The 26,567-nt window shown below is 34.2% G+C and overlaps 4 protein-coding genes and 1 long non-coding RNA gene across 7 annotated transcripts in view; 3 read left to right on the top strand and 2 right to left on the bottom strand.

Moving 5' to 3' along the window:
* The window catches only part of hs2st1a (heparan sulfate 2-O-sulfotransferase 1a), a 31,603-nt gene extending 14,621 nt beyond the window's left edge, over positions 1 to 16,982 (bottom strand). The window contains exons 1-2 of one of the 2 annotated variants that reach the window (XM_087240117.1): positions 16,575 to 16,982; positions 1,487 to 1,719 (exon numbers count right to left, since the gene is read on the bottom strand). In XM_087240117.1, the coding sequence (XP_087096243.1) occupies positions 1,487 to 1,719; positions 16,575 to 16,698 (357 nt within the window). In that variant the 5' untranslated portion in view covers positions 16,699 to 16,982. 2 annotated transcript variants of the gene reach the window in all.
* Positions 1 to 26,567, bottom strand: part of tox (thymocyte selection-associated high mobility group box) — a 606,421-nt gene that overhangs the window by 93,174 nt on the left and 486,680 nt on the right. The gene's annotated exons all lie outside the window — the stretch shown is intronic.
* The window catches only part of LOC148679736 (uncharacterized), an 807,653-nt gene that overhangs the window by 498,794 nt on the left and 282,292 nt on the right, over positions 1 to 26,567 (top strand). The gene's annotated exons all lie outside the window — the stretch shown is intronic.
* Positions 1 to 26,567, top strand: part of znf644a (zinc finger protein 644a) — a 398,550-nt gene that overhangs the window by 145,198 nt on the left and 226,785 nt on the right. The gene's annotated exons all lie outside the window — the stretch shown is intronic.
* selenof (selenoprotein F) lies at positions 17,510 to 26,144 on the top strand. Its single transcript, NM_178294.5, is given in 5 exon segments — positions 17,510 to 17,611; positions 18,585 to 18,752; positions 21,755 to 21,818; positions 23,742 to 23,791; positions 25,562 to 26,144. Coding segments are annotated over 5 exon segments (462 nt in total). The 5' UTR covers positions 17,510 to 17,563; the 3' UTR covers positions 25,694 to 26,144.

Here is a 26,567-nt window from a genome sequence, read left to right as displayed (position 1 = left end):
GTCTACTGCAAATGCTTACATTGCGATATCGATGCTGAAATGATATATTGTGCAGCCCTTGGAGAGATCTTTGCGCACTTATCTTGATTTGTCTGAGAATATTATCCTCTTAAGGCCCAAGGTGTTTTTTACATGCATTTTTTATTTCTCTTTGCTATTTGGGCTTATTGAAACCTAATTAGAATAAAACCTAAGTATCATCTTTTGATATGATGTACTTTTAGAGAAAAATGATGTCCATATATGTGGACTCGTGGTCCGAATCTGCATAAAAACACTTTTTCCTGACTGTTTTTTTTAATGCATATATAAAAAATACATTTTTTTGAACATGTAAATATTTTTCCACATTTTAGAGAGTTAAATATAGTGTTTGGGACATTTTTTTATATGCTGCAAAACAGTTGCAGGATGACACTGTATGTCTGTAACAAAATATAAAACAACCAAAGTATTTTAAATAGCCACTTAAGAGTTAAATTAGCTGCCCACGTATGTGGCCGTTAAGCCCTAGGAGGTTAAAATAAGCAGCTCAGCTCGCAGATCATAGTAAACAAAGTAAGTGTATTTATGCACAAACACAAACACAAACACACACACACACACACACACACACACACACACACACACACACACACTAATCTGCTATTTTACTCCTTAGAACTTCATATAAAAGCTAGAAATGTTTTTGCATAGGACTATCTAAAGGGTTAATAGTGCCATCTGAAAACATTACACATTTTACCTCTTCCCAACAGGTAAAATTAGCAACAATCAAGAATGCATGAAAATATGGTGTCATGGCTTTGCAAATAAAAAAATGTCATTACAATGGAAGTCAATAAGGCAAAGACAGCCACCAACATAACAAAAGAGTTATTCAACAGTACACAAGGGTTAAAAACAACAATTACATTATATTATTCCTATAAAACATTTAATATATGTTGAAACTAATAATTACATCATAAAATGGTATGTATATTTCCCAATCTGTGGTTACTGGTACAGCAGTAAAACTATCTGCTAATGACTTCTAACTGAATTGTTTGCAATACAGTGTTTCTCAGTGGCTTTGAGAACATTAGTACTGTTTCATCAGGCTGTAAACTAAATCACAAAGACACTAGTGTTCTTTCCTTTATTCAAGTGTTTCTCTTTAAAGCTGCTGTTGTGATCAAGAGAACTAACTGCATGTAAACAAACTTGAACTTGCGGAGGGATTCACGTGAACAGATAAACAGTCTGTGTGCTGTATAAGATAAACGTCCTCGGAATTCGCTTTTTCAGCATAAAAATTAAATGGAATATTTATCAAACATGTATGAAATTATATTGTGATAATTATCATTGCTTTATTACCCAGCCTAGCATAGCATCTGCTGTACTGCACAAGCTTTGTGTCATTTAGAGGCTGTATATGGAAACATTTGTATTCTTCCAGCATTGTAATCTGTTGTTTTGGACGGGTTTTCGGAAAACTGACCTGATCCTGAAGCGACATGACGGGATTGTTTTTGCTGGTGTTGATGTGCAGCACATGGTAGTGATTTTTGTTGCACAGGTCGTAGGCGATGTTGGTGAAGGAGGTGCTGGCTGTTTTGGGCACTCTGTTGTAGATGACCACCGTGTCGTCCTCCTCAAGCTGCACCTCCTTAACCCCCACTTGACTGTGCCGTCGCTCGATCTCTCGCACCTCATGCCTGGCAATGGCTTGTTCTATAGGACAAATTTATAGAGGAGAAATTTCTGCATCAGCAGTTTTAATATTTTTGCATGAAACCAACTGCTAATTAATCTGGCATATATCAGAGTTATATGGGCATATACCGTACATACAGTATTTGGAATATTAAAAATGTCAAAGAATAATAGATGAATAATTCTCTCCTGAAGGACATTATTTGAATTTATTATACAGTGCATCCGGAAAGTATTCGTCACTTTACTTTTTCCACACTTCTTTTATATTACAGCCTTACTCCAAAACTATTTAAAATTAATTTATTTCCTCAAAATTCTACACACAATACCCCATAATGATGATATGAAAAAAGATTTTTTTAAATTGTTGCAAATTTATTAAAAATAAAAAAGCTGGAAAAAAATAACGTGCAGAAGTATTCATAAAGCCTTTGCTCAATACTTTGTTGATAAACCTTTGGCAGCAATTACAGCTTCAAGTCTTTTTGAATATGATGCCACAAGCTTGGCACACCTGTCTTTGGGAATTTTTGCCCATTCCTCTTTGCAGTACCTCTCAAGCTCTATCAGCTTGGATGGGAAGTGATGGTGTACAGCCATTTTCGGATCTCTCCAGAAATGTTCAATATGATTTGGGTCTGGGCTCTGGCTGGGCCACTCAAGGACATTCACTGAGCTGTTGTGAAGACACACTGTTGATATTTTAGCGGTGTGCTTTGGGTCATTGTCCTGCTGGAAGATGAACGACTGTGCTCATTGGAACTCACTGGAGCAGCAGAAATGTTTCTGTAACCTTCCCCAGCCTTGAGGAAGACAATCCTGTCTCTGTAGTCTACAGACAATTGCTTTGTCTTCATGCTTGGTTTGTACTTTGACATGCACTGTCAACCCTAGGACCTTTTATAGACAGGTGTATGCCTTTTCAAATGATGTCCAATCAACTAAATTTACCACAGGTAAACTCCAATTAAGCTGCTGAAACATCTCAAGAATGATCAGTGGAAACAGTATGTAGCATGGGAATCCTTATGTACAAGTGATTTTACAGTTTTTTTTATTTGTATTAAACTTGCAACAATTTAAAAACATATTTTTGGGGTAATGCGAGTCGAGTTTTGAGGAAATAAATGAATTTAATCTATTGAGGAGTAAGGCTGTAACATAAAAAAATGTGGAAAAAGTGAAGCACTATGAATACTTTCCGCATGCACTGTATTTCTGTGATATACACTGTTGACACAAAATGAGCTTATGAATAACAATGAAATGCACGGGAGAAAAATAAATCAGCAAAAAAGCACACTTTCAGTTATTAATGACTCTTTAAAAAATTCCAATATGTCATGATCTTTGTGATCATAAAAAGGTAACATGTAAATATAGTACTGCATTAAATCGAGGCCAAGAGAAAATGATGATGTCCGAATACGTTTTGTACAACTTTTAAATCAACATATGTTTTATACGGTACGCATTTATTAGTGGATGCTTTCATCAATGTATTTCCTATTGTGCTGTATTAGACCTTACTCTGTCATAGGAGCTAATTTATTTCCTCCAAATTGCGCTCCTATAACAAAACCTTGCCGAAAAGCAGCTATTTTCACCAATAGTTCTATGAACTGTGATAACGCTTCTCCTGTCACTGCCACACTATGTAAAGTATTATAAATTTACTTTAGTTGAACATTTGGTATCAGAAGTGGCTTATATAAAAAGGCAAAGGCCTCTAGATTACGTTTTTTAGCAAAATAAAATATGATCATGCCTTGATTTTTTTATGATTTAATTAGGACAGTAAGGTGTTGGAATATCTAGCCAATTCCATGCGTGTTCAATAAGAAAAGGTCTGGAGAGGGTTTTCTTCAATGCCAAAAATATTAGTAATTTATTAGATACAAATGAATAATTCGATGACAGAGCTCTGGGTTACATTACCCCAATGCAATACAAGAATTACATTCATGAGGTTCGCAACTAACATACATTTCCTGACTCCGGCGTATATACACAACTGATCTTAACAGGTGGAGTTTTGGTGTAACGTCACTTGTCAGTCCTGCATTGGCCACACCTTCGACATACTTCCTCTTTTTCTACGAATTCTCTGCACAACAAAAAAGCATACAACTTTCTGTGTTCTGTGTTCAGTTTTAACACCTCTCTTCAGACAGGACGTTTCTGCAAAGCTGAGTTTAATTTTGGACCCGCATCTATCTACTTCAGCATAAATGCTAATTAGTATGCACAGCACTCACATACAACATTAGAAGTTCAGTTAATATATGACCCTTACATGACCAATACTAATAATTGTTTGATTAAAAGAAAAAGAGACCAAAAAATTATAAAAAAAATGATTACTATTTTACAACAAAGGTCTGCCTTTGCCAAGAAAAAAAGTCTTGCCACTTAAAAGAAATAATGTACAGTATAGAATATAAAGTCATGATGCAGTGGAAAAAGAATGAATATTGTGTATGACTCCCATGAGCTTGGAGGACAGCATCCATACATCTCTTCAATGACTCAAATAACTTATTAACAAAGTCATCTGGAATGTCAAAGAAAGCATTCTTGCAGGACTCCCAAAGTTCACCTTCATATTACCCTAGACATGCTTAATAATGTTTATGTCTGGTGACTGTGCTGGCCAATCCTGGACCTCCTAGACCTTCTTTGCTTTCAGAAACTTTGATGTGAAAGCTAAAGTATGAGGAGCGCTATCCTGCTGAAAAATTTACCCTCTCCTTTGGTTTGTAATGTAATGGGCAGCAAAAATGTCTTGATACTTCAGGCTGTTGATGTGGTCATCCACTCTGCAGATCTCTCGCACACCCCCATACTGAATGTAACCCCAAACCATGATTTTCCTTCATTAAACTTGATTAATTTCTCTGAGAATTCTACGGGTTCCAATAAGTCTTCTGCAGTATTTGTGATGATTGAAAGTTTTTTTTTCCAATGGGAACCAGAAAAATCATGTTAATTAGCATCAACTTGAGAATTAGTAAATAATGACACAATTGTCCATTTTTTGGTTGAAATGTACTTTTACCGTCATTTCAAATTAGAGTAATGCTTTTTTATTCATTATTTTAAACAAATTCATGTAGAAAAATGGCTCTAGAACTGATTACAGGAAATGTTTGGGGTCTGATAATCCTTGTGAGACTTTGAGATGGAAATGTGTCAGTGCAGATGATGTGGTGACAGTGTGTGTGTGTGTGTGTGTGTGTGTGTCTGAGAGAGAGAGCAGGGGTCCAGCAGCTGCTGCTGTGAGGTGATGATGTCAAGCCAAACACATCACATTCCCACTTATAGAGACCAGTCTCCAGCCAGCACACACACACAGTAACAACTGCTTCTGCCATCGACAACTGCTGCCATGTCACATTATGACACCAGACAACAGAGGGAAAAAAACTTTTAGAATCCATCTAAAGAAAAATACCACTACTGTAAAATAAACCAAATAAAAAGCACCTCTAATTAATCCTTTAACATGAGCAAAATGTCACTTTAACATAATTGTAGCCTTTTCATTTTTAATGAGCGGTAATGGAAAATGTTTGACTGAGGGAAAAGCCGAGTTAGAGTTCAAGCATTTGTGTGCGCTGTAGGCAGATTCACCATTTCATTACTGCTGCAATATCCAGCCGAATGTAATCATATAATTGCAGTTTAATGAGAAAAACACCCTGAATCATGACTTGTTTCCTACTTGAAGGACACACAAGTGCTGCATTATGCTGAATGCAAGCGCTCCTTTAAAAGCAGGCAGGCGTGCGGCTGGAGGCTCTCGAGGTGACTGTGTGAAAGCAGTGTCATGGACAATTGCTGAGATTCACATCTGCTGGCCTTTACACAATGTGCTCTTTGACAAGAGCCGCTTCTGATGTACGATGACTTCAAATATGTCACTATTTTATTGTAGCCTGAAAAGATTTCTGAAACCAATTTTTGTAGTGGGTTTTTCAGTATATGGCCTATCATTAATCAAATGATAAAGTTATAGTTTTACAGTAAGTGCTTAAACAGCACAAAAGTCCAGAATGTTCTCCAAACATCTAATGTATATAGTACTGCAGTTAATATAATATATAAAGTCAAACCAAAAAATTGATCTCACACCAGATTTAACTTAAATACAAATATATAAAATAGGCTGCGGGTGCTGGACAATAGATCATTCATGGAAGTTTATTCATTTTCTTTTCGGCTTATTATTCTGGGGTCGCCACACTATCCAGCATATGTCGTACGCAGCGGATGCCCTTCTAGCTGCAACCCATCACTCGAAACACCCATCCACACTCATTCACACACATACACAATTCACCTGTACTGCATTTCTTTAGACTGTGTGGGAAAACGGAGCACCCAAAGAAAACCCACCTGCACATGGGGAGAACGTGCAAACTGCACACAGAAATGCCAACTGACCCAGCCGAAGCTCGAACCAGTGACTTTCTTGCTGTGAGGTGATCTTGCTACCCACTGCGCCACCGTGACACCCATTCATGTAAGTGAAGATAGCAAAATAATGTAAACTGTGGCACATTATACCAAAAAAAAAAAATGTTGATACATTGGACAAAAGTTATTTTATTTGATTTTTATTGAAAATATTGACAGCAGAGATTAAATGCTGTCATTGTGGACAAGAGTGAAAAACAAAAGTACTGACAGCTGTGTGTACATATTGGAATACTAAAAGTTGCAGGATATATTTTTGGTTGGTTATGATTATGTAATTTTCTATCAAATTTAGCTGACATTATCAAGATGAACTGGTCCTGACAGATGGTTTAACTAGTTGTAGTTATTGCCATATATTTATTCTCAATTATTAAACTACGATCAATAAACTGTTTCAACACAGGAAACTGTAAAGGTGTCTGAATAATTTTTTGGTTCTTTGGTATTTTATTAATCATAAACACATACTATTGTGATTTAAATTAGTAAAATGTACATACAGTGCATTGAATATAACCGTACCAAGATTTCATTTCTTTCTATAGACATTTACCACAGACTTTTTTTTCTAAATTAAAATGAATCTAGAGGTATTTTCAAAGTTGTTGTATTAAAATTAATATATAAAAGTTCTTAATCTTAACCCTTTTACCGCCTGCTCTACCAAATTGATGACCATATTTTGACTGTTTTAAACAATTACTTTTTAAGTCATTTATAGAATGACTGTTTTAAATACTAGTTTACACACACACAGCATTGTTGGTTTACAAAAAACAAACAAACATAATCCAGTTGCTTTTATTACATTTGATTTAGTTTTTTGTAAAACAAAACAAAACAAGAAAACATGTTAAATCAGAATATGAAATATTTTATGGCTTCCTATAAAAAATAAAGATAATTGTGTTCAAAAATGTTTTATTTTGAATTTATTTTTAAATAAATTGGTCTTACACTTCCTATTTTCATTTTTTTCATAGTATATGTATTAATTCCAGTACTTTTACCACACTGTAAAAATTAATAATTAGACTAATTAGTCATGACAGCATGTTTTTGGTCATTGTAACTTATAAAATTAAGTTAGAACATGATTATCTTAGTTTAATAAGTTGTGCAAGCTGTTTTAAGTCAGTTTAATATAACATAAATACAATAAAAATGAATAAAAATTTAAGGCAACCAGTATTTTTTACAGTGCATAAACCAATATCTACCATTTGGTAGAGGATGATATTTTAGAAATAAAGGGATGTGTTGGAAGAAAATGCATTAAGTGTGTTAACTAGCAACATTGGGCTTTAAGAAATGCAATACAAACATTTTTTTTTCTTGATGGGACAGTTAAAGGGGTTAAAATAAAACACAAACACTTTCACATAACACATTTATTTAATTATGTTAAAGTGACTTGATTGTGATATGTAACCTTTTCCCAAATACCGATTATGTTCATGATCATTTAAAAAAATAATACTGTTATTTTGAGAAATAAAAGTGAAACATTGTGTTTTATCGAAGGGATGCATATTTACAATAACTACATGTGGACTTCAAACAATTTAAAAAACATTAATTCAGCACTGAGCTAGGTAAAGTACACTTTTAGAATCAATTAACAGACATGAAACATAATTTTGATAGTGACAATGCAAAAAAATGTTGATGGTAAAGGTGAGTGTCTAGTTCCAGTAAAGGCCAAAAATAATAAGATGAGCGAATGAAATTCAATATCTCCATGTGTCAGGCTGATCAGGAGGAGAGGAGGATTTATTGCGGTCAGCTGCCAAACCTGACGAGTTATACTCTGATTTATGGCTTTTCAATGATTCAAATCAGGTTTCACTCTTTCCTTAGATAGAACAAAAACCCATTACCTCTGTCAGGTTTGCCACTGAGAGACTCTACAACCTGTGGGTCACAGTGGGGTCATTTTGATACTCAAGATTATTAGATCCAGAAGTAACATTATTAGTATTTCAGAAAGACATTTATTTACAGCCTTGGCACAATAACCAAGGCTGAGATACAGAAATAGAGCAGCGTGGTGTCTTAAGAACAAAAAGAAACAGGCACCTGAAGCATGTCCTTTGTACAAACAGGCCATAAAATCAGCGATGAAATGCAGGCAGCTGTATACGCCTCTGGTATTCACAGGGGCTTTGAAGTTTTAATAAACAGTTAGTAATGTATTAAGCTCATGATCTGCCCTAGGTTATGTGCCATCTGGTTACAAACAACAGGACGTACCAACTGACAGCAATAATGTTTCATTTTACACTTAGCATGCAGTTTCAAATCATCTGAAAGCAAGATTAGTAAAGCATAAACTAAGCACAAAGATGCTAATTCTTTAGTTTGTTTGATCAGCAAGTTGAATTAAAAATCTTCATAACATGTAAAACAAACAGAACGGATTAATCTCTCAGAGTTATAATTGATTTATAATTTACATTTAGACGTATAAGAAATTTGGTAAGACTTCACTTGAAGGAGTGTTCGTAATATGCCATGAATGTGAATGGGATTTTATGCAAGCTTATGACAACCGTCATAAAGTGTCATTAGCTCAGTTATGACACTTCAAATGCAAAGATGACATTGTTTGTTACGACAACTTGAGATAAACAAATACATCACAACCAGTCTTTATCTTTGAGATGACAACTTGACAATACCAAGAAAACATAACTTGTCATAAATCAGTCATAAACATGATTGTTATAAGGCGTTATTATAATGGTGTGACGAAAATTTTGCTGATCACGTTTTCAGTGGAACAAACTGTATTTGTCATTAAAATGTCTCATTAAAAGTGGCATTACTCCATTAAATAATTCTTAACAGTGTCATTAATATTTAATGACATTTTAATGACGATTGCAGCTTGTACCACTGTAGTTGAGGTAATAAAAAATCATATTAATGATTGTTTTTTAAAATTCATGCCATATTTATAATGGCTTTATGACAATCATGTTTATTACAGATTTATGACAAGTTTTGTTGTCTTGCTGGTAATGCTGTTGTCATGACAAAGACAAAAACAGGTTGCGATGTATTTATTTATGTCAAGTACCATAACAAACAAATGTCATCTAGGGCTTTAGCATTGATATCGCAATGTGCAAGTCCACAAGTCACATTGAAGTTATAACAGTTGATTAGACATCACAGTTAACAATGTGGAGTCATTTCAAACTAGCATGATAGAGTATACACTAACCCAGGGGTTTTCAAAGTGTGAGGCGCGCCTCCCCTGGGGGGCGCCAGAGCATGTCAGGGGAGGTGTGGGAAAAAATATAATATAATAAAAATATAATTATTAAGTTTAATTATTATATGTATTTTTTATTATATTTAAACGTTTTAATAAACAAAGCAAAAAAATAATACGTCAAATATAAGAAAACCTTTTTACCCAGAAGGCCATAGCTGTGAATTCGCTTCTGTTTGGCAAGCCCGCCAATACAGGTATATGCCTGCTAATACAATGGGTCGGTGGTTTCTGAGACCCCCCCCCCCTCCCCGCCGGGAAGAAGGAGGATATATAGAAGGATATATATATATGTGTGTGTGTGAGTGTGTGTGTGTGTGTGTGTGTGTGTGTGTGTGTGTGTGTGTGTGTGTGTGTGTGTGTGTGTGTGTGTGTGTGTGTGTGTGTGTTTGTGTGCGTGTGTGTGTGTGCATGCGTGTTTGGGAGGAGGGGGGCGCCAATGGATAAGTTGTGTCAAAAGGGAGGCCCACTGTCTTAGACTTTAAAAAACCCTGCACTAACCTATGCATTATTCAGACACAAGAAGGCATCAAACAGTCAAAAAACATAGCGTGACAGACAATGAAATAGATATGAGTGTGGATGCAAGTAAATAAATTAATAAACCAAGTAAATAAATAAATTAACCTTAGACTGAAAATTTAAAGGTTAATTGTACTCAATTAAAATGGTATAGTGTTATTTTGATTCATATTATAATACAGTGATTACCTAAATTCTGCTTCTGATTTACAGTTCGACTTCCCAGAAAATTAAAAATCATTGTTTATTTGCTTCTTTTGTCTGTTGCATTTAACTTTGCATGTCATTTTTTTTATGATATTTTATGCAGAAGCGCTTCCCTACACAATGCTCCCAATCAATCTAAAATTATGAATTCTTTACAAGCTATTCAGCCATCTGGTGAAATTGCATTTATAAATTGCAATATAGTGAATGAAAATATCATAATGTCAGTTTGTCCCAATATGGCAAATGGCATTTAATGAAATGCATGCATGACAAGCAAACTGACATGTGTCACATCATAACTATAAAGGTTAAATGACATTCTAATGAAAACCCCTTCAAGTAAAGGGTTACCAGAAATATTTATTCAACAACTTGTAACTGAGAAAACTTTTTAAATACCTTTTGTTTTTTAATTGTATTTAATGAAGTTGAATGTGAATGAATGGCGGAAGAAAGTAGTTCAATACAAAAGGGTTTTAGACTCTCTGTGTTTGATTTTCTTTTTTATATTCAAGATTGTGCCATCGAACTGTTGCATAAACGCAATATCACACTCATAGCAGTGCAATATAGCTGTATACCAGCACTGGTGGGAGCAAGTCTTTCGAGCAAGTCACCCACCAGTGCTGATATACAGCCATATCACACTGCTATGTGATATTGCTCATATATTCAAATAGAATTGTATTGATGATTCACATAAATACCATATGACCTGCTAATCTGATAAGCATAAGGAACTTCTCTTAAAAACATTTAACAAACCCCAAGTTCAAAGTTTATATATTAACATTTCTTAGTTTGACGTATGAAACATGAGTCAAACATACATCACTAAATTTTAGAAATACATTTCTACATGTACAAAAGCTACAAAAGCATTTGTTATGTTTAAAAGTCATCCACTGGCTTTGAAACCTTTTTCTTTAACAATCAGTGGTGCTCTTAAAGTCTTTAAACACTTAAGCAATATAAACACATGTTCCAAAAATGTATAGTAGTCACAGAGATGATGATGCCAAACCAAAACATCCTTCATGACCCCATCAGGGCTAAAAACAGTACCCAATCTAAAGAATCTTTCAAGGGAATTGCAGAGCTACCATTAGCAAATGGAGACAAACTACTATCATGGTAGCTATCGAATAACTTTCCAACGCTGATGAACCATGAAAGTGCACGTCAGCTGCCATCATTAGAGCAAATGGAAAACTAACAAATCAACACATGACATTTCAAATTGAATTGACACATGAAAAGAGCAGTCAGAATATACTCCTGAAATAGGAAGTCAAAAGAAGGAGCTTGTATGTGCAAAAACAAAAACACAATTTTTTCACAGTCAAAGATGTGCAACAGGATGACACTTCCAATAACATCAATTTATGCAGTGCTGAGACTGACAGCTCTTTGCAAGCCCAACCAGATGGAAAACCTTCTTCTAACCTTTCTGCCAGTGAACGGGTCTCGTATTCCTCTGCAACTATTCATAGCAAAACCTTTTGCTTGATGTGAGTAACTCATGGTGGGAACTAGCAACCCAAACAACACCAGCGTGCCAATTATTTAGTGGAAAGAACGTTGCTTATTCAAACATGGCATTATAATAACTTAAGCATGGCACTGATACATCTCTGAGAACGTGCTGTGAAACAGATATGGCGCAGAAGTGGTGTTACAGGTCAAATGCTGCAGAATTCAGAATAGCCTGTCCAGGACACGAAATAGCCCATATCCGATCACTCTAGGCATGTGGTTTTGACATGTCTCTCTCACTAGTTAGACATGTGGTCTGTGTTTGAAAGCGCAGCACTCAAAACAAAATACAAAAGCCCTGCTGACTGTGAACTTCACTGATTTTGTTCATTTAATTTGAGCTGTTGCACACATTTAAAAAATATGTCTATTTTTTTACTTGTTCATACTTCTAAATTAAAATTAGCTGAAACACCACAATTCTTGAAATTGAAATGGGACAACTTAATTTTACATAAACTTACATGAACATAAACTTGTTAAAAATGTTAAGTTAACTTAATTTAGTTAAGTTAACTTAATCGATGTTTGTTGGGACAACATGAATTAATTGTGTGGAACCCTGCATATTTTACAGTGCAATAAGCACACTGTAAAACAAATCAAGTTGAATCAAATTTACTTTTCTAGTCATCTCAATTTTTTATCAGTCAAACTGACTAAAAATATGAAGTTAAGTTTTGGATAACGTTAAAAAAGTAGTTGAAACCTCATTGACTTTTTGTCATATTTCTTGCAGTGCAGAAGAGCTTTTGCTTTTATAGATGAAAATGCTCAAAGGTTTTACAAATATCAAGCTGAAAATATTCTTTACTCATTTGTAAGTCATACTAAATAAAGGCATGTGCTAAATGAATACACTATCTGACTAAATTCTTGTCGCCTATCTAAGTTTTATAAAAAGTTATAACTTGACTTCTAGTTGATCATTTGGTATCAGAAGTGGCTTATATGAAAGGCAAAGGCCTCTAGATTAATATTGTATAATAGATGATAATTTAATAAGTAAAAATAAATAATAAATTATTTAATTAGGACAGTAAGGTCTGACTTTGCTTAGACAAAAGTATTGCCACTTAACAGAAATAATGTGCAGTATAGAAAATAAAGTCATCCTGCAGTGGAAAAATAATTAATATTGTGTATGACGCCCATGAGCTTGGAGGACTGCATCCATACATCTCTGCAATGATCAAATAACTTACTAATAAAGTCATCTGGAATGGCAAAGAAAGCATTCTTGTAAGGACTCTCAGAGTTCATCAAGTTTTTTCAGATTTATCTTTAATGCCTCCTCCATCTAGCCCAGACATGCTCAATAATGTTCATATCTGGTGACTGGGCTGGCAAATCATGGAGCACCTTCTTTGCTTTCTGGAACTTTGATGTGGAGGCTGAAGTATGAGAAGGAGTGCTATCCTGCTGAAGAATTTACCCTCTCCTTTGGTTTTTAAATTAATAGGCAGCACAAATGTCTCAGGCTGTTGATGTTGCCATCCTCTCTGCAGATCTCTTGCACGTCCCCATACAGAATGTAACCCCAAATCATGATTTTTTCCTCCACCAAACTTTACTGATTTCTGTGAGAATATTGGGTCCATATGGGTTCCAATAAGTCTTCAGCAAAATTTCTGTTGAATTGGAATGCAATTCAACAGAAATTCTGTCTCTTCTGCCACTTTTCCAAATGATCAACTAGAAGTCAAATTATTATTTGTTGCTTTTACAACTGAGATTGACGACAAGACTTTTGTCAGGTAGCGTAACCCTAATTTGATAATTGTACCCATGGTGAACAATATCAGCTATTTATGAACACATTTCTGATCCCATTTTCTATTAATCAAGATTCAACCCTGAAGTTGTTATTTGCACATTTCTAATATTCCTCCTGCTCAATTTGGTTTAATGTAATTTCCAGTAAGTTTTGTTTAATGTCAAGGTCTATTTTCTCTAACACAGTCATTGCAAACAAACTTTGACAAACTTGTGTTCAAAAGCTTGTGGCTGTTAATGTTTTGCATTATTTTAAAAATAATATTACCCAAGGTTGCACTTTTTAAAATTGAACATTCTAACTATTTAGGCAGTTTTCTACCTGAATACATTTTATAATTTATGTATTTATTTGGAAAATCAGAAATGTCAACAGCCATCAGGTCAGTCTTCAGTTTCACATAACCTTTTATGTGTCTATCTTGGATGCTGCTGCTCTAAAAAAATTACATTCATGTACACAGTCTCCATTAGGAAGATTGACTTGTCACATACACAGAGTTCCCATTAAACCAAATTTAAATTTCCCTGACTTTTAGCGGACTAACAATCTGAATTTCCATGACCTACAATATAATGAACAGAAAAAAGGCAGCTGTTGTGTAGTAGTGTTGGAGTAGTCCCTCCAAAAATGTTTAACTTTTTAAGTTGCTGCAGATTTTGTGCTAATTTTGGCCAGCCAGGAAATTCCCTCCACCATATGTATTGTTTTATAAATAAATTAAATTATATTTTCATATAGAAAGGGCTCAATTAGTGTTTTGATATCTTGAGTTGTCAAAGACACAGAGCTGCACTTCTCCGTAAGTGTGTGTCAGGTAATAACATTATTGCAATGTGTATTCAGACAATACTAAGATTTTATTAAGAGTTCAGCGCATTTTGATAATTTAGAGTCATACACGTATCAAATATCACGTAGTAGTCTTTATATGTTTAAGCGGTAAACAATTTCTCTTAGGGCTGGGTGATATGGCAAAAAGGCAATCTCTGTAATTATTTTCCATTTTGAACGATAATGATATATATTTTTTCGATATGAGTTGTTAATGCTACCAGATTTAAAAGAGTAAACCAACAATAACTGAAGCCACAAAAATTAGAAGGTACGTAACATATTATAAGATGATAAATTTTCAGTGGCCGAAATTCAGTATACATCTCTAATATCAACAGACTTTTAGATTTCCATTGTTGCATTTTCTGCTGTGTGACTGGCGCTTAGCATATGAAGTAAAAAAAGTCCAGAGTTTATCATTGTTATTGACATAAATTTATGTTGCCATTATGAGGTATTGTGTTAAAATTTGGGGGAATACGTTTAAATCTAACTAAGGGTCCTTATGTAATACAGAAAAAGTAATTAGGCTGATAGAAAATGTGAGGTATTTGGAGCATACAAATACTTTGTTTTTTTAAATTTAAGATACTCAAGTTCAATGATTAGGATACATTTAAAACAGCACAATTTATATTTAAAGCTAGAAATTGTTTCCGAAATGCATACAAATGTTTTTTGAAGAAAGAAAACGGGGATATAAACTGAGAGAAGAACATTTTAGGAGGTTGAAAACAAGGACAACTTTTAAAAAATTGTGCATGTCTGTATGGGGTGTGAAATGATGGAACAATCTGGAACAGAGTCCTAAACTATGTCAGGATATTAATTAATTTAAAAAGTTGTATAAGTATATATTATTAAAGCAATATAAAGATGAATAGAGGTGATTGAAAAAGAATAAAATGAGAAAGGTATGACTGTTTGATGGCTGTTTGAAACACTGTATCTATTGGATCCATGTTATAAAATGTAAATGTAAAAATGGAATCAAACATATATTATGTCAAAGATGCCAAAAGGACAAAATATGTCTCATGTAAAGCTCACATGTCTCATGTAAATAGAAGAGATAAGTAAAAGAAGAAATACGTTTAAGTAATACACGAATGATATGTGTGGTAATACGGTGGGAAAACAATAAGCTTGTGCTTCATCCCACTGCATTTCGACCATGTTGAAATGTGTTTTGTGTTAAAGAATTTGTATGTCTGATATTTCTGTTCAAAACAAATAAATCAAATCCAATCAAATTATTTAGGATTCGATATAATCCCGTTTATCGGTCGAGTCCTAATTTCTCTCTTTGTTTCTATCAGTGCTTATATAAATTACCAATGACCAATGGTTCTTGAGGTCAAAAAAATAATGAGGAGGTGTAAATGTGTATATTCTCACAGCAAAAGAAATAAACAAAAAAAAAAGCTGCAATTAACAACACAAAATCATCATCAATCATTTTAGTCTACAATGATCAAAGCTTAACAGGAACAGTCTGGTGTCCCACTTGTGGGGCGGTGAAAGTTAGGAGGTTGAAAGCTTTTTTAATGTTGTACTAAATAAAATGCATCTCCTGCTTCTTGAATGATTAACAGCACATTTTGGTTGAATAAATATTCTTTTCAATTTTTCGTAGAAATAGATGTGATTATTTTAAAATGTACATAAAAGATAGACACATTATACATGTATTAACTGCCACTTTGGATCGGTGTATTCCTTGTTGTATGTTACGGTGTGAACTAATATACTTATTATTTAGCAAGGTGATTTATTTAATATTTTTGATGATCAAATAATGATATTTTTTATATCTATATGTGATCGTCACCCACTTTAAGTGATGGTAAAGTAAACAACAAAGTGAATTGATGATCAAAAGTAATATCTTAGTGCACTTTTTCCCTTCCATATGCTTTTCAGTCCTGGCTGAGATCTGATTCAGTTGTTAAAAAGTGCAACAGATACAAAACACTTCTTCATACTGACGTAGGAAAATATTCATTTCACAACAGGGGATTCAATATGATACTGTCTGAATGAAAGTGCAGCTGCTGCTTGGAGACATGCTGGACCATGTAGTCAGAACCTCAAAACATACATAGGAACCAAATCACCTTAAAACATACAAAGGAACCAAATCACTCCTGGTAATGTTTACAAAATGGAACAACTCGAAAGACTGTGGGGATTCCTTGTATACAAGTGGAAAGCAAAGACTCTTACCCAGCTTCCCCCGTGACTCCTCAAGCTTCTGGATTTGGTTCTCCAAAAAGATCATGGCAATAGCGAAGGCCAGCAGAGCCAGGAGCTGAAACTTCGGCGGCATCATTAATCTTAAAAGCCCCATCAAAAAATCCAGCAGGAAAAGGGCATGCCGTGACCGAGAACTTTATTACACACAGTTCATTGATGCAGTGAGCAGTGTTGCTAGTTCATGACTCCAGTGTATCGGTCCTCGAATATAAACAAACTGCAAACTACGTTACACTACAGCTGAATAACTCACTTCCGCAACAAAACAGTTATGATTAAAATGCAATATACTTATTGAATCGGAACAGCTGTGGCTCTGTTGTAGTTGAGCAGCAGTAGTGTACGTTCAGTTGTTGATAAATCCTGGGAAATGTAGGCACGTTGAGTCACTGCGCATGCGTACTCGCTGGGTTCGACGTCAGTTGGTCAGCTGTCGCTCGATGACTGGAGAAGCACTTTTCACTCAACGATTTCCAGATATTTGGTATAAGACGTTTATAAAATTACTTACAAAATATATTTCCGTATATTTTCAGTTTATAATATTTTTTGTGTTGAAAAACAAAATATGCACATAACATGTGAGGGCAATAAATTGTATCCATTTGTACATTGTAATCTTCTGCAATTGTACCTTTACAGCTCTGTACAAATTTAATAAAAAGAATGAGGTTTAAAATCTCTCTTTATTTGCACCAGACAATTTTTATATTTGAATAATGTTCGAATAAAAGTATTTAATACATTACATACCTTTATTATCAGACATGCACGACAAATCAACAAATTTCTTCAGTTTTTTATGTCATTGTACATATAATTGTGTCATTTTTTTGATACCAATTGTTAAACAGTTTTAATCAAACGGAAACTAATATTCGATTATTTACAAGACTTTTATTAGCGGATGTGTGTGACGTACTTCCTGCTGAGCCTCAGCGACTGGGAAAGAAACAGTCATGGCGGGGGAGGTGTATCTGCTTTGGTTGCTGCCGTTATTACAGGGGGTAAGTGAATAAAACAGATATGTACACTATCATCTTTGATAGCAGACACTTATCTGTGCAGGGCATCCACGTTTTTTTCTATGACATGGACTGTTTGCGTTTTAGGCGCTAATTAGCCGGTTCGCTAATGTTAGCTAATGACGTGGCCCAACCGGCAGATTATGGAAATAATATAAGTAATAACGATGTCGTTAAAATACCATAGTTTTTTTTATATGAGCAACATTAAAATTGCTTCTACTACAATTTATCGAGACTGTGCTTTATATGGCTTGTTGATAAATAAAACAAAATAAGCTAGTATATCTGCAAAAGATGAACTAGTGAGTTACTTAACAGTAGCATAACTTTATTTTGTATGTTATACAGTTACCATTACAGTCATTTAAAGTACGCGTTCAGTTATCTCAACTTGTGTTTATGTTCCATTTCTGGAGTATTTTCCTATAATAGCGGATATTGTGCACAACCAGGAAGCAAGCTCACTGATATAATTTTTCACAGATTCAGCTTATGTGGATACAAAATATGCATAATTAAAAGCTTTAACCTCAATGGCTTGTTGATTTGTATTCAGTAATAGTCAGAGGAAATTTGGTGGCGTATTAAAAAAAGCAGAAAGAGTAAAAATTCTCGTCCAATACCTCCAATTGCAATTAAAAGAAAAAAATCTCTATTTCAAATGATCTGTCATTTCTTTATCCAAGAATATTCAATTTCAAATGAGTGTAATGAATTCTGTAGTGGTGATATGTACAAAACACCAGTTATAAATCACAGACTCTTGTTATCATAGCTGTAGCCAAAGCTCGCAAATCCATCACCTGTGCTTTACCCCCACATTTGCCTTTATCTTTGACATTGCATTTGAGTGTCATAGAACAGCTGAGAATTTCAAACAGGCATGTAAAGTTGAGGTAAATTAGTGCTAGTGTTGATAGAATTGCTTTTTCTGCTTGTTTTCTTTGCTCAGTTGGCGTCGTATGGAGCAGAGCTCTCATCTGAGGCTTGCAGGGAGCTGGGGTTCTCCAGCAATCTCCTGTGTAGCTCCTGTGAGCTTCTGGGTCAGTTTAGTCTGAACCAGCTAGACCTTCCCTGCAGGCAGTGCTGCCAAGAGGAGGCTCAGCTGGAGAACAGGAAGGTGAGTTCAGGATCTGTGCCAAATCACAAGCTCATTTCTTGCTCTGACCACAAAGTAATGGACCTTAAAAATGTTGTAACGGTGCTTTAAAAGATGTAATGGGCTTTAAAGGCCCTCACACAGGAAGTTGACTTTAAATAACTAGCAGTGATAAAAGCAAAGCCGAGGTCATCCAAAAACAGCTCACTGCAAACCAGCGTGTGTTTTCTGGGCCTGTATTGAAGGAAATAAGGGTCTATTAGCTAAGCCAGGCTTAAATGGATCACTAAAATCATGTTTCTTGAGCCTTAGATAACTTTTTGGCTTCGCACAAAAAAAAGAGATGCTTTCTAGATAAGTTTAAGAAAACTTGGTTTTACAAAAATAGATCCAATAGTTTAAACCAAAATATAATAAAATTAGAATAAAAATATAAAATAACCTGTTGGAATAAATAAAATTTCCATTTAATATCTTACATGAAGGACAGTGCTCACGGAGTACTTTACATCGATAATATGATTTTATTACGATTAAGACAATACTCTGATTAAAAGTATACTATGTAAACAGCGTTTTTTTTAATTACATTTTTTACTTTATTTATTTTTGTATTAATTTAATCATATTAAGCTCATAATGAAACAAAACAGAAATTAAGACTTTATTATTCAGTATAAAGTACAGTACAGGCATGTAATCACCTCACTCAAACTATTATCATCATGGAGGATTTATCGCTGCATTTTGCATCCAGATAGTCTATACACACACGCGGCTGTTTGACACTATTCTCTGCACCTACCGAGTCAGTAAAGGACCACAGACACGCACACACTGCGAAATGCAGAGGTTTTTTTTTAATTCATGCGACACCCAGTATCAAATTCTATTAAACGACACTCTTCCAGCAGTTCATACTCTCATCCAATATGCCGTTTGTTACTGGGGGCATGCATGAAATGTTCATGAATGAAAGTAAAAGTGCCAAAGTGTAGTTAAAGTGGACAAATAAAAGTAAAACACCCAGAATTACTTGAAACTCCGGAGGAAAATTGGATAGCTTTAATCGAATTATGTGTTGTAACATGTGAAACCGGATCATGAAAGGAACATTCAAAAAGCAATTAATGTAAACATTTTAATAATAACAAAAAATATATTATTAATTTTTTAAATTCTTAAAATATTAAGGCAAATAATTTGATTACTGATGTACATGTAAACGTAGTCATTGACAGTATAGAGTGTCCATCACTAGATCCCACACAGACCACAGGTTGATCACCCACTGCTAGCCTCTCTAGCACCTCTTTCAGCAGCAACCTAGTTTTCCATGTGGTCTCCCATTCATGTACATCAAGGAGAACATAAACCTTTGCTGTTTGTTTATAAACCACATGGAATTAATAAAAGCAGCTAAACCTTCAGTTAATTCGACAACCGCTATATTGATTTCTTTGGTTTTCTTCTTGTGACTCATGAGAGCGCCCTCTAGCCTTCAAAAGAGATCTACTAATGATCAAGCATCCCTGACGGAGGCTGTTTCTCAATTCCAAGAATGCAGAGAATGGACTTGCGTTCTTGTGAAGACCGTTGTTGCCAGGTCACCTCAGAAAAACAAACTTGGAAGATCGCAAAAACACAGAACGCGTCCTGTGAGAAATAAAATGCTGCATTCTTCATGATAGTCACATGACCTTCACACGTTTATAACTGAAAATTATTTAAACATTACAGCATTCGTATAACCATTTATTATTGTATTGTTGAATGAGCTATTCATTAATTAGATTTTTTTAATATTCATTTTGCTAACTTTTTTAATGTAGATTATCGTGTTTCTTTAAACAATTGTTTTTTTAACGTCTACACCAACCCTAAACCTACCCCTTAAAGTTATGAATAAACCGTATTTATTGTTATGCTGGATCCAAAAAATTATGTACAGTTAAAGTCAGAATTATTAGCCTGTTTATTTTTTCCAATTTTTTTGTTAAATGGAGAGAAGATTTCTTCAACACATTTAAAAAAAAAATAGTTTTAATAACTCATTTCTAATAACTCATTTATTTTATCTTTGTCTTTATGACAGTAAAAAATATTTGACTAGATATTTTTAAAGACACTTCTATACAGCTTAAAGTGTCATTTAAAGGCTTAACTAGGTTAACTAGGCAGGTTAGGGTAAATAGGCAAGTTAATGTATAATGATGAGCTTTGTTCTGCAGACTATCGAAAAAAAAATCTTAATATATATATTAATAATATATTTATATTAATATCTAAAAATAATAATTTTGACCTTAAAATGGTTCATAAAAATTTAAAACTGCTTTTATTCTAGTTTAAATAAAACACATAAGACTTTCTCAAGACAAAAAAATATTATTAGACATACTGTGAAAATTCCCTTGCTCTGTTAAACATCATTTGGGAAATATTTAAAAAAAGAAAAAAACAAAAACAAAGGGGGGCTAAAAATTCTGAATTCTCATTAGCTGCAGATGTAACACTAATCAGCCTGCACACAGCGTAAATCTCATCCACTTGGAAGCCTGGATCTAGTGGTGAGAATTTAGTGTGGCTTAAAATGTCTGTTTCTGTGGGTTTGCAGCTAGATATTATTGCCTTGATAAGATGTACATGACAATCACAGCTTTTGCTAAATAACAAGTGTGGTTTTTGGCAATTTTTTGCACACCCATAATAGAGAGAATTAACTTTATTTTTTATGCTCAAGCATCAAAATTATGCACAAAAAAAGCTAAAAGCGCATGAATCATAAAAGGACTCCTTTAATGTAGCTTTCTAGCTTTTTAACCCACAAACTATGGATAACGCTCAAAAAATTATTTTTTAAATTATCAAAATATGAAAATTCAATGCAATAATTTGCTGTCAATTATTTAAGTTTAGTTTGTTTTTATGAAGACTTGTGGATTTATTTTTTTATTTATTTTCATTTTATATTTATAGCTTTGTGTAAACCTGGACGAATGTGTGTTTGATTTCTTTTACAGCTCTACCCAGGAGCCATCCTTGAGGTCTGTGGATGAAAACTGGGGAGGTTCCCTCAAGTCCAAGGTAGCTTGAGGATCATATGAATGAATAATTCTTCATGCATAATATTTCCTGATCTGGCAAACGTATAATTGGCACAGCCGTGTAACAAAAACTGTCATTTACCTCACCCTGCACAAGATCCAAACCTTTTTGAGTTTCTTTCTTCTGTTGAACAAAAATTAAGTTACTATTGATTTAAAGGGCACCTATGATGAAAATCAACTTTTGAAAGCTGTTTGGAGAGAAGTGTGTGTAGTGTGTCCACCAGTGATACCGATAGTTAGAAACACAGTACGTCTTTTTTATTTCCTGATGTTAAAATAGGATCCAAATCTCTCCCATTTTGAGGGGCACTACAATGTGTAGGAGTGCGGTTTACACACCCACCGAATTTATTGAGAGCCGTGTATTAACATGTCCCTGTAGTAAAGCGTATAATCATATCCACAAGACAGGATGTGGACAAATAAACTGAGATTAAGATCTGTTGAGCTCGCTGTGATCATCAATCATCTTCAAATGCTTTTAAAACAGTGTATGTTTGTAATAAATACAGTAAAATCACTATGTAATTCATCACCACAGCCGCATGTCAGTACATTTATAAAAGAAGACATTACAATCTCAGTGTGTGGATGTAACAACAGGTTTATTTTGTACATTAACATAATTGATATCCATACAGCAGTGGATATTAATGTGTAACCGGTCACATTTGCCATGCAAAATCAGTACTAAGGTGTGCGTGTGTGTGTGTGAACTTTGTTACAATAATGTGTGTGACTCATCGTTGCAGGAAGGCATGAATTAACTCCACAACAAATACATCAAATAATCATTGGGAAAGTTATTGTAGTTTTTCTCAAAAACATTATGCAAGGTCGGCTTCCTTCATGTCTGTCACTGTGCTTTTTATCTGACGCAGCAGAAGATGGAGACACTTCAGAGTCATAGGGAGAGATTTCTGGCTGTGATTGGCATGTGGGAACGATGGGCGAGGAGAACTAGCTCATTTGCGTTAAAAGAAAGGCTACAAAAACAGCTACAATGTGCTCGGAGCTGAAAATTCCAATATTCTGAAAGGTTTGATATATAATCTGATAGGTATTTTGAACTGAATCATTAGACCCCTTCTGGAGACACAAGACTTATCTTAAATCTTGAAAAAGGGGTAAAATAGGTGCCCCTTAATATTACTTTTTTTCCCCCTATATTATAAATCGTTTTTTTTTTAATATAGCTATTAATGGTTACAGGTCTTCAGCTTTCTTCAAAATATCTTTTGTGTTTAACAGAAGAAAGAACTCCTGAGGTTGGGTATTTTTTTTCTTTTTGAGTGAACTGTCCCTTTAATAATCCAAGTTTAGTTCCAGGGTGTCCGTAGAGTATAAAAATATTAAAAGATGATAAAGCAATTTAGAGAAATTTAAGGCCCTTAAAATATCTTATGCTGTTACTAGGTTGTTTAAATGCTGGTACAGTTTTAGAATTATAGTTATATGCTAAAGTTTGAAATTTTGGGATGCTGTGTAGTTTATGAAATCAATAAATTCCTGCTATATGTGATGTCACGCTGCTTTGATAGGCAAAACCTTCTGGATTAACATTTTATAAAGTAGGTTTTGAATAATGTTTTAGTTTAGGATTAATTTCTTACAATAAATATTTAGTGAATGCATTTAAAATGTAGCAAATGTTACCTCTTCAGACTTAAAGTGGCGATGAGGTCTTAATGTTTGGAAATAGTCTTATAAAAGGTCTTAAAAGGTTTTGAATTTTACTCTCTGATTTCTGCAAATACCCTGTGTAGAAATGCTTCAAAGGTGCTTTTCTTGTAGCAGCTGTAACAGCATCCCATCTGTTGTGTGAGACAGACTCAGTGTGTTGACTTTTGCTCTTTTGTTACAAAACATTATTTGTTTTTTTGTGACTATTTTCCTTCAGCTTTTGTCAGGAGTGACAAGCCAAAGTTGTTCAGAGGGCTTCAAATCAAGGTAAAATATTTATTTAGAAATTTGGGTAATAAAGAAGCACAAACATAATTCATGCGGATAATGACGACAACCATTCAAAAATGTTTTTTTAGTACTTTTTATCAAGGAAGATGCATACAGTTTATCAAAACTGACATTTAGACAAAGAAATCTGTTGCAAATAAATTCAGTTCTTCTGAATTTTATATACATTAACAAATCTTGAAAAAAGGTTCAGCGGTTTTTACAGGTTTCAAACTGAGGTCCAAGGGGCCACCAAGGAGTGCTAGGTGTTCATGGTACTGTAGACTAAAATGCTTAACTTTAACCAATATATTTATCAAAATTAAGTAATTGAATAATATAACTAATTCTAAAATATGCTTAAAATAATTACACGCTTTTCTAGTTTCCATAAATTAATTTTTATATTCAATACTGTCCTCCTATATATGGAGTATAGGTTTGAAATATACTCGCGGTGGTTGCCGGATTGAAACACCCTTTACCCACATCACATTAATAGTTACTGTAACTATATGCTACAAAAAAACATGTAATTTTTAACAATACTTTTATTACTATTTCTTTTATAGCAATTCAGGAGCCATGTGCACCCACTGACTGGTCAAATCTGCTTCTCTCTCTTTCAAATTCAAAGCAAACTTGAATGCCAAAGCATTTTAGATATGTATATAAAATACCCTATTTAATATAGAATAATGACATCATCAAATTAACAAAATATACAGCGAATGAGAAATAAACTAAAGAAAAAGGAATAAAAACAGAAAATATCTCTAAACCTTATACAAGATTAAAACGTGTAGATTATTTAAACAAGGCAAATGCAATGCGTCGTTTAGATTCAAGAATGAATTGAAGTAAAACGGTAATGCAAAAATGCATACAATTAACGAGCGACAGCTTTAGAAAACAAAAGCTGAATCACGGACATTTTAGGAAATCCGGAAACCCAGCTGTATGAATTTATGTGCCAAAAAAGAGTGTCTCTGTAGAGCACGTGAGACTGTCTGTGGGAGTGCTGACTGTTCTTGCGTGCACAGAACGAAATGGCTAAACGAGAGAGGGTTTCCACTAGTTTATCGATCGCAGATGTCTAGTTATATTAGGCGGATTCAAAATACTGTTAAAGGATGATAATAATAGTAAAAAAAAAATGTCAGTAAATATACTTGGGAGGCTGTTAATGTAGCTAGTGTAGGAAGCACTGCAATATTAGGTCCCACTTTATATTAGGTGGTCTTAACTGCTATGTACTTGCATCAAAAAATAAATAAATAAATCCAATGTTTATACTGTGTTAATAATGTATTGCAGAACACTTCTGGGGCTCTTGAAATGGGATACAGTTAAGATTAGGGACAGGTTTGGTGCTATAGGTAGTTTGAAGAGTAGGGTAGGGTAAGTTAATTACAGAGGTAATTGTTTGCAGGTATTTAATCATAAGTACAATGTATTTACACAGTAGGCACATTATAACAAATGTTTATTTTGAGTGCAAGTACATATTGGTTAAAGCCACTTAATATAAAGTTGGACCTAATGTTATTTCACAGTATCACTGTGTTTTTCACTCAATAAATGCAGCTTTTGTGAGCGTGAGAGACTTTTAAATTTTTTTTTTTGTTTTTGTTTTTCAATAACATTCAACATTTAAAAAAAGTTTTTGATGGTTGTTAATGTATATCATTTGGTACAAAACATTTATCATAAGGATATTGTGTTAAGCTCTGGTTAATTGTGTTTTTTTTTTTGTTGTTGTCTCAGTATGTGAGAGGCTCGGACCCTGTACTAAAGCTGTTGGACGATAATGGGAACATCGCTGAAGAGCTCAGCATCCTCAAGTGGAACACAGACAGCGTTGAAGAATTTCTTAGTGAGAAGTTAGAGCGAATTTAAACGCAGTTTCATAGTCAAAATCCAATTTTCACGTTTGTTTTTTTTTATGTCAATCAAGCCGATTTAAAGGACCACGCTTCATAAAAATCATTCTGCCGTTTGGATTGGGAATATCTGTACTTATTTTGGTTGATTTCTATGCTATGTGTATTTGTATTGTTGATTGTTGCTGAGGGGCTTTTTATACCTCTTGTTGTCTGAGTGAACTGTGTGAAGCTTGTTGAATATGCTGGATTGATGAAGCTTGTGGCGGGGACTCAGAAACACTTGTTTGTGTAGATTTGCACTTTAGTGAAGGCCTGACTGTAAACCACTCTCTGGCATGTCAGGCCTGAAGATCCTGTGTACTTCTCTCAGCGTGTTGTTTTTGGGGAAACGTTCAAGCTTTACCGCAGTGTGAGACAATTTCATTAGTGCGCACATACACAAATAAACCTGTTTTTCATATTAATGTGTTTGACTTTTTTTTTTTTTTGTACATTTCACCAGCTTGTAGATTATAAGGTAATAATTAGTTAATAGTAATGTAACCGGTAATAATAATGTTTAAAATCTATATAATGTTTAATTTGTTGCAGAGACCCATTTTTTTTCAAACTTTCGAGGTAACATCAGTATATATGTAACTTTTTAATACAGTGTAACCTTTCTCAAATAGTGTTCTCACTTCAAATTTACAAGCATTTAAGCAGTAAATCCTGTACAATTTGTCTGCTGACATCTAGCGGTGACCATGCAAAGAAAATCCAAATAATAGTTTTATTTAATTTTTGGCATTGTCACCACTAGATGTCAGCAGACATTTTGATTTATTTAATAATAAAGGGACTAAGCCGAAAAGAAAATGAATAAATGAGTTGTTGACCCAGTAGAT

Source organism: Danio rerio, chromosome 2, assembly GCF_052040795.2.
Source record: "Danio rerio strain M-AB ecotype USA chromosome 2, GRCz13ab, whole genome shotgun sequence".
NCBI lineage: Eukaryota > Metazoa > Chordata > Actinopteri > Cypriniformes > Danionidae > Danio > Danio rerio.
Note: the sequence above shows the minus strand (reverse complement) of the source record. Positions and strands in the feature narration are given on the sequence as shown.